Source organism: Henckelia pumila, chromosome 4 (genome assembly GCF_033568475.1).
Source record: "Henckelia pumila isolate YLH828 chromosome 4, ASM3356847v2, whole genome shotgun sequence".
Taxonomy (NCBI): domain Eukaryota; kingdom Viridiplantae; phylum Streptophyta; class Magnoliopsida; order Lamiales; family Gesneriaceae; genus Henckelia; species Henckelia pumila.
Genome location: NC_133123.1, coordinates 19,913,424 through 19,923,015, shown reverse-complemented (window position 1 = coordinate 19,923,015; position 9,592 = coordinate 19,913,424). Strand labels below are relative to the sequence as shown.

At 31.9% G+C, this 9,592-nt stretch overlaps 1 protein-coding gene across 1 annotated transcript; it reads left to right on the top strand.

Annotated features, from left to right (window-relative positions):
• Positions 1-1,997: 1,997 nt before the first annotated feature.
• LOC140860166 (uncharacterized) lies at positions 1,998-5,754 on the top strand. The gene is made up of 8 exons (XM_073263016.1): positions 1,998-2,277; positions 2,406-2,427; positions 3,727-3,783; positions 3,861-3,942; positions 4,105-4,200; positions 4,313-4,437; positions 4,536-4,554; positions 5,267-5,754. Exons 1-8 carry the CDS (start codon positions 2,178-2,180, stop codon positions 5,477-5,479), a joined length of 714 nt encoding a protein of 237 aa, XP_073119117.1. The 5' UTR covers positions 1,998-2,177; the 3' UTR covers positions 5,480-5,754.
• Positions 5,755-9,592: the final 3,838 nt, after the last annotated feature.

The following is a 9,592-nucleotide window of genomic DNA, read 5'->3' as shown; positions in this document are numbered from 1 at the left end:
ATTTGGTCCTTCTTGTTTGTCGCTATACCCAAAATAATCCCTCTTCTATTCAGGCCGCCAAAATGATCCTCATTGTTTCCTAATTATTTCAATTTGGTTTTTCTTGTAATCTACCCATTAAAATCTAACGGAGTTTCAACTCATCTTCCTTTAAATCTTATGAAGCAATATCCGAAAACAATTTTCTTCAAATTGAGAACCCTCGGACGGATGCACCATATTGCGATAACAACAAAGTAAAAATACACTATTCGAAGCATAATAGTGACTCATCCAAGGTAAGTCACATGTTATTCACATTAATTTGTTCATTTTATAATCGAAACAATGCACTGCTATGTAACATAGTAATCCGAATTTTCTATTTGTGTGTTACTGTTAAACTATAAAATATTTCTGTCTGAATAATATTTTTTGAACTTCTTTGCATGCAAGCCAATTATATCTTAAACTCATTAGTTATTTTTAATTAAAAAATTATTATTGTGTCATAGTACATAGGTTTTCGAAGAGAAATGTTAAAACTTGAGATTTTAATAATGAAAATCCATGATAAATTTTTTTCATATAACATATTAGTGAATAATAAGCTAAAATTATTGTTTGCATTTGGTTAACGTTTCATCTTTATCGATGTGATTTTGTAAAAATATTTTTTATATTGATGTGTATTTATTGACTAATTCATTTAGACACACACCTCTTAATATCTTAAATATTTTCGCTCGATAACCTGATAAAAATGTCAATATATTGTAGAGACCAAATTGAGAATACTTGCGAAATATTAGAGATAATTTTTTATGGCCGAAAAAAAGATGAATTATTTTGAAAAAAAAAACGAACAAACAAGAGGGACTAAAATTGATATTTATCTAAAAATGAGTTTTTTATCCGTTAGTTTAGTTTTTAGAAACATTACAAAATATTATGGATCAATTTGGCCAATAAAAAATAAGAAAGATCATTTTGAGAAAAAATGAAAATCAAAATAGGGGTGGAATAGGGTCAGAACCCGTCCCGTAAACCCCCTACCCAACTCCCGTCCCGAAAAGAATCGGGAAACTTTTTTCTCCCGATCCCGTACCCGAAACATTTCAGGATCCGATTATTCAGGATCCCGAATGTTCGGGATCCCGTCGGGTATGGAGAGAAAATCCCAAATTTTTTTTCATGTTCAAGATTTCGTTCAAAAAATAAAAAAAAAGTGATAATTTTATTAAATATACTATTTAGAAACTTATATTTATAAATAAAAATAAATATTCAACTTAAAACATATAATATTAAAATATTCCGAATAATGTTTCAAATTTTGTTAAGAGAAAAAATGTATCAGATAATTATTAATAAAATATTCGGATACAATTACTAAATAAATTTTGTTAAATAGATTGTCAAATTAATCTCTTGAGTATTGTTCTACATATTTGTTCTAATTATATAATTATAAATATGAATTAATTAAATTATTAATTTAACTTTTTTAAAAAATACACAAAAATAAAATGGCATTTCGTGATTTTACAATTTGATCGTCTCAACAATAAAAATTATGCGAATTAAGTCCAAAATTAAGCGTTATATGATTTAAAACCTAATAATATTTAGCTTATTAAATTAATAAAGTTATTAATAAAATATATTATTATATTATTTCGGGACGAGTCGGAAATCCCGTTGGAATAAGGTTTTATTCCCGATTCCGCTCTCGATATTAATCGGGATGGGAAAAATCCCAAAAGTTCGGGTCGGGAAAAATTTTGGGTTGGGATTTTTTCAAGACGAAAATGGAATGGGATTCGAAAAAGGGTCGGGATTTCAGAAATTTTTGAACCCCTAAATCAAAAGGGATCAAACAAGATGTTTTCACTAATCAAACTATTTTGTCATTCCGCGTGCTAATTAATTATTTTATGTAAAACTTTGACTGCTATTAATTAATAACATTTAATAAAATAAATATTATATTCAATATTATTCAACGTCCTATGAAACAAGTCTTTTCTTCGAAAACTCGCAAAAAACCCTTTTCTTCCCCACATTCCCTTTCCCAGCTGTATTACCACGCTTTCCTCTGAAATCTCAGTCCCATCTTTGGAATTTTTCTCTTCTTCCTCGCTCAAATATCGAAATTCAGATTCGATTTCAGTTTCCGCGGAGAAGAAGCAGCGGAAATGGGATCGCAGCAACATTTGGAGAAGATGCAGCAGCGTCAGAACTACCGGAACCTATGGCACACAGATCTTATGCGCACCATTCAGAACGATCCTCCCTGTATGTTTCATTGCATTCTAACTGTATAGTTTTTTTTATGTGTAGTTGTTTCTGTAATCGGTGGGTAATTGTTTTTACCTTTTCATGATTCTTTTTTTGTTTGTTTGTTTTGGGTTTCTATTTTGCAGATTGCTGCTTGGCGCTGTGGTGGTGAGTAATGGACTTTTGATTTGTTACACTCTGGTTTCTTGGTATTTTTGTGGGGATTAAAGTTGCTATTGCGTTCTGATCTGAGTTCTTGTTTGGAGTTCAATATTTCCCCCCCGAATATATGAAAAGTCAATTGCTCTTTTGGGGTGTGTACCATTTGTACAATATTATAAATTTTTTGTGGCCCGAGAGTTGTTTAGAGCGATTTTTTTTTTCATGTATTGATTAAATTTATTTATTTATTTCATTTCTTTTTCTTTTTGGTTGCCAGGTTTTAGATTGACTTTGACTTGCACAAATATTTTTATTTCCCGGTGCATGGTTAATGGTTTCACGTCACGGAAAATATATGTATATATTTCTGCAACGATTTTAATTCACGTAGACGACTAGGGAGCAAATGAATTTACCATTATTCAAAAGTTAATGTAGAATAATGAGAAATGAAAGTTTCTTATTCCTGACTCCATGAGCATAACTTCTTACTGTGAAATGGATCTCAGGATCCCTTATGCTTGAGAGGCGTTATGATGACATAAACACCTTATTCCTTATAATTCTATGTTTGGTTACGATCTTGACTGACAGCAGATCCATTTTTAATTTGACTTAGAGTATATATCGTTTTTGTTTTTTGCAATTGATTATTGGAATTAAATGCTGAGTGGTCCTATGAACTTTTGTTCTAGACGTACGTAACTAAAATTGTATACTTTCTGTGTCAACAATTGCCCGCAACTATTCAACTCTAAGATCTGCTTTAGAAGATAAACTACAAGATCTTCTATATCCCATTAGTCTTGTTTCACGTCAATATGTCATTAGCTGATTATGGATACCAGTTCATGGCTATCTCGAGAAACCTCTATTTTATTTCAAGATAGGCGCTTGACTGAGCTCGTCATGCTTCAGCGGTGTAGTCTGAATATGATATCCATAGAGAACTATGCTATTCTTAGTTTAGTATCCGAATAAAACTTTTTCCACTAGGTTTGATGAAGAAATATTATGATGCTAACAAGGGACCGTAAGATTACTTCAAAGTAAACCAAAATTCTGATTGATATGCCTCATAGTTAAATAATCATTGTAAAATTGAATCAAGGCCTGATTGTATGATATAAATGAAGCATTGTATATATTATGTATGTGAAATGGAATTTATGTGTTGTGGAACAGTTATACTGGCAGAAATGATTATTGATTAATGATTGAACAATGTCAGAGTTCTTTTGAAAAATTTTGTGTTGTAACTGATGTGATGAAATTGTACTTGTTTTGTGATTTAAAAAATTGCAGTGGACCGTGTATATCTTACATGCTTCGGAAAAGAGCCCTTTACAATGATATGTCTCGGTAGTTGATCCTCCCTTGCTAGCTTGTTATCCGATCTACCTGTTTGCATAATTAACGTGTAATTGAGTGTTCAACAGGTATGTCTGCTGTGCTGGCTATATGCCTTGCAGTGGTCGATGTGGAGAAAGTCGTTGCCCGGAATTTTGCCTTGCCACTGAGGTAAAATAAAATTTGATTTGATTGTTTCTAAGAATTAGTATTTTATCCTAAAATGGAAGCAGCATTATATACAATCTCCTTAATCGCCATTTTCCGAATATGAATCACAGTTGTGCACTGAGACCAATACTTACAGTCTATTTATTGTCTTTAAAATTTCAGGTGTTCCTATGCTTTGGAAATTCAGTTGCCTCAACAAGGTTTTTATTGCAAGATGAGTTTAACATACAAACGACGCAATGTGATAATTGCATAATTGTACTGTTTCTCTTTCTGGATCTATTCGACTCTCGTCTCCTCTACTAAATATGCCTGTATCTTTGAGGTTTTCGGTACCCTATTTGATCTTGTGTTGATTATTTACTTGTAGGGTTTCATGTTTTGCCTCCAACAAATTGCTTGCATTTTTTCAATCGTTGCTATGATTGTTGGAAGTGAGGAGCTTTCAGAGGCTTCTCAGATACTGTCTTGCTTGTCTGATATGGTGTACTGCTCGTAAGAAACTTAGCTCTAGCTCATCTGATTTCTGGTAAAAGGTTGTTGAGGTGTAATGATATCTTCTGAAAATAACTATATATTTTTATGTTCTGCAGGGTTTGCGCTTGCATGCAGGTGAGCACAGACTTCATATGATTACTTGGTGGATTATGATACATAAATTTAGACATTGTGATGAGAAATATGGGCGAACCAACGGGAGACATGGAGGGCGATTGCCTTGCTTCAAATGCAAATACGTTCAGTGTTAACTATATATTATATATTTGTCCAAAAACATAAGAAGTCGACTTCCAAAGTGTAGTAAGTTGCACCCTACATCTGATGTGACAGAATAAGGAAGTGAATATCTGAACATTCAGAAGTTGTGAAATGAAAATAAAACTCGATTTTATGAAAATACTTATAGCACTGTTTGTTGTAGACATTGATATTCGCTTTAGTCCTTTGTTCTATGTGGTAAAACAGTAAGAAAATCGCTGTTTTTTGGTTTGGTTTTAAAAACTTGAATCAAAAGTTTGCATTGTTGTGTTTTATATATATATATATATATATATATATATATATATATATATATATGTATTTTTCTGATTTTTGCTTTTCTTTTACTTTTCACCCTGTTTGACTCACCTACATTACATCTTTAGAATGCAGTCCTGACTCTTTGAGAGGAGAGTGGGTTAAAAATAAGTTTTCTATCTTCTCTGCCCTTCTCACCATCTCTACAAATTCATGGATTTAAATGTGGCCTAAGCATGTTGTTAACATTAACTAGCTCATGGTTTCTCCTCTTTGAACACTGCTTGTTTGGTCTTTGATATTTCAGACGCAACACAAGATCGAAATGGACAAGCGAGATGGAAAGTTCGGCCCACAACCAATGACGGCACCAAATGTCCAGCATATGTCACGTCTCGATCAGCAATATCCACCGTCTGTTGGATATCCACCTGCATATGGCCAACACAATAATCCTCCACCTCCTCAGGCCCCCGGCTACCCACCTGCCGGCTATCCACCTGCCGGCTATCAGAGGTGATGATTATTCCAGTTTTTTATGTCTTTCTACTACAAACTCCGGACCATAATCTGTCATTTCGTGCATGATTGGTTTGTTGCAAATGTATTGTCAATATCAATTTGGAACTTGAAAGAACATGTTAAATGGTGATATAGTTGCATATTCGATATGTTGTAAGTTTCTCAATCGATTGGTGAACATATGTGTGTGATACTCTAGTTTGCAGCATCTGTATTTGCGCTTGTAGCATGTTCAGACTTTTGGAATGAACCCAATATTTTGTTGTGCTGATATTTTTGTGTGAATGGGGTGAATATGCTATTCTATTAACTCAGTGAATTATGCGCCATTGGTTTCCCTTTTCCTTTTGTTTGGTTCGTTCTACCTTGAGCAATAAACACTGAATTGGTCAAGTGGCTTTTACTTGCTGCTTTTATTGAACTAACTTTAGATGCTTTTGAAATCCCTCTCAATTGCTATCACGTTTGTCAAAATTTACTTGCTGCTTTTATTGAACTAACTTTAGATGCTTTTGAAATCCCTCTCAATTGCTATCACGTTTGTCTAAATAAGTACATGGTGTATTGGAAATGCATTTATGTTGTATATGGAAGAATATACGAGGAATTATACAATAATGAATTTCAAATAACATTAATGTTACATATTATTTATTAAATTAAAAGAAAATAAACTCGAAATGCCTTGATTGAAATTAGGTAAACATCTTTGTTGCATTTGAAAACAGATTCATGATTTCAAAGAGTCAATTCAAATGCGTTAAATAAATTAAAAGAAAATAAACTCGAAATGCCTTGATTGAAATTAGGTAAACATCTTTGTTGCATTTGAAAATAGATTCATGATTTCAAAGAGTCAATTCAAATGCGTGGTTAACACAAATTTATCTAAACAAATGAAATATGAAATCCTGAAACCATGGCCTGCAAGCATTATTCATAGTTTTGTAGTACCCAATCTAAATGGTTAGGATACTCTTTTGGTGTTTGAGAATGAGTTAATCTTTCGTGAGATGGTCTGGCGGATATAAATCTGTGAGATGAATCGACTCATAATTAGGATGAAAATTAATATTTTTGGCATAAAAAATTAATGATATAACTTTTTTGGTTCAATAATTATTATGTTTTTTTTCTGGGTCTACTAATTTTTTTAATTTTTTTTTGTCTTGGTATAATAAATTCTGAATTTGGTTATTTTAACTCATCTACTAGTGAAATATTCAATCTTCGTTGGAAAACGCTTATTAGATGGTGGTTAAAGATGGTGTGTCAAAAATTTTTTTTTTTTTGACGATCTCTTGATTTTGAAGGGACTCAATTCACTTGGAAGCAACTTAATATAAATAAATAAATAAATAAATAGAAATCAAAGAAATCAAACAAACTTTACACGTTCTATGCATGCTACTAGAAAAAAAAAGGCTACTTGGAATTCAGTCCCTAAGTTCAATAATAACTTAAGATTCAGTTCCTATGTCATAATTTTTTGTTTTGACTTTCTGGTCCCACATTTTTTTTCATATATAAAAATTCGTATAAAAAGTTAAATATATGGTATTAATATATGATGTTTGAGTACTATCACTTTTAGATTTGGTACAAAAATTAAGATTTTGAGTATAACATTCAAACAAATTTCTTAACATCAAAAGCATATTGTACATACATGTTTATGTACAAAATATTTATATTAAAGTACTTTTTCATTATTATTCAGTACATACATTAGTATTTCAAGAATCACGAAAATCAACAATTTTATGTTAACTAATTTAAAATATTTGAGTACAAACATATTTAATTTGAGTATGGATCTATATATTTATGGCATCAACTGTCTCAAATTGAGTATCTAATCATGATTTATATTTTCGATTTTAGAGAGATGAAACATAACACAAAAAATTTATACCAAGAACACTTGTTTTTATACCAGATCTGAAATAGTTGGTACTTAAATTTTATATATTTGTACCTGATTTTTAAATTTTTATACTTATTTTTCACATCGAAAATGCTTTGTGGGCCCAGGGAGTTAATACAAATTTTTTGCTGAATTAGGAAGTGCAGAAAAATAAAATTTCTGACAGGGACTGAATGGTAATGAAACATATGAAATAGGTACTGAATCCTAATTAACTCAAAAAAAAATCTATGGTTGTGACACCAAAATGTGTTTAGCCACCATTTAATCGGTATTTCCTGGCAAAAAGTGAATATTCTGACAGTAGATGAACAAAATAGCAAAAATTTCAGAAATTATCGTTCCAATAACAAAATTGAAAAGTTAGTGAACTGGACTACAAATAAATTAATAATATTTATCTTAAAAATAATATATTTTCATGAATCTAATAAGAAATTTGTCTCATGTCTCGTCAAATTTTTTTTTTTTTTATGTTTGAGAATTAAAAAGAAAAGAACAAATAAAAAATAAAGGAAATATTTATAATACTTTTGTACTATCAGTTTTATGATATTGACATCTCCCTACTTGTATATAATTGACATCCATCCATGTGTACAGAATAACGTTAGATCATCTCACAAAGGCATAAACAAGTTGATAAGGTATGAGGTGACGTGGGAAGAAATTCTCCATCATTAAATGGAATCCTTCGAGGTCAACCCTTTTAAAAGAATAACAATTAGATCAACGTCACATTATTGGTGGGTCATCTGTGACTCGAATGCGTGAGTTTGAAACAAACAATCGCCTCGTGGGCACGTGGCAACGCCTTCTCCCATTGAATAACACACAAAAACACAATTCAAGGAGTGTTAATAATTTTAAAGAAATAAGTTATTATGTTGTCAAAAAAAAAAGAAATAAGTTATTATTGATTTTTTTAAGAAAATTTGTTGACAAAAAATTTATAATTATTTATTTTTTAGAAGTTATAAACCCTATATATTTTAATTCACGTGTCTATACTATATGTTATAAACCATGAAAAATATAGAATTATTAGTCATTTTATAGCTATACATTATAATACAGAAAAATTGTCATGAAACACCATAATTTTCTTTATAAAAATAACTATTCTAATTATGTAGTGACCTTAACCCGGATCCACTACTAATCAGAGTTTAAAGCTTAAATAAGCATGTAATAAACATAATCAGAGATATACAGCGAAAACTCAAATAAATACTGGATCGGCGGAATACAACTGGTTAAACAAATTCGATAAATACAACCCAATCGAATAAATCTTAATAACAATAAATCCTACAGCTAATCCTGCTGTCTCTTCCTGAACACTGACTACTCTGAGTCTCTTAGCGCACTGCTTGCACCTGCAACTGCCCCATCAAATGGGGTGTCCAAAAAATAGAAAACGCTGGACGTGAGCTCTAAAGCTCAATACGCTAGTACGGGTAAACATACAAACATGATGCAAGCAAATGAATATCTGAGTATCATACTGGAAATCAAAACCTGCTCAGTCTAGATGCCATGGATGGTATGTAGCACGCTGTGCCATCGTATCAGGAGGTGGCTCCTCGATAGAGAGGCGCTACCTGGATCATAGCATAGTTTTGCCTAGATTTTGAGGTCATTGTCATCAAAGGGATGACTACAGACGCATGTATATCGCTAGCTTCTGTTTAGCTTCAGTGAGTAGTTATTAATTTAGTTAAGGATTTTAGTAGTTGTTTAGTGATACAGTGATTGTCTTCTTATAGGTTTGGACTAGAGTGTCGTTATCGCTAGGTTGCTTATTCTGAGGTACGGACGTACTATCCGAGATACCTTGGTTGAGTATGCATGTTATATGTTTGCATGATTTTATATGGCATGACTTATGTGCATTTATTATGTCACGATTATTATACTGCATGCATTTATCATGTTGAGCCTATACCTTGATATTACCTATACAGGGGTTGCTCAGCCCCGAGGTTTTTTTTTTATGGATGGATGCCATGGATTTGGGTTCGGATAATCCACTTATTTCTTATGGTATGGGAGTACCTCCTAATGCGATGACCCAGTGCTGCATACCATGGCGCCATTTTCGGGTAAGAGTTTTTACTGTGATAATTTTCTGGTACCCGATCATTTCCAGTTAGCATTCATAGCGTGTGTATACTCATATTT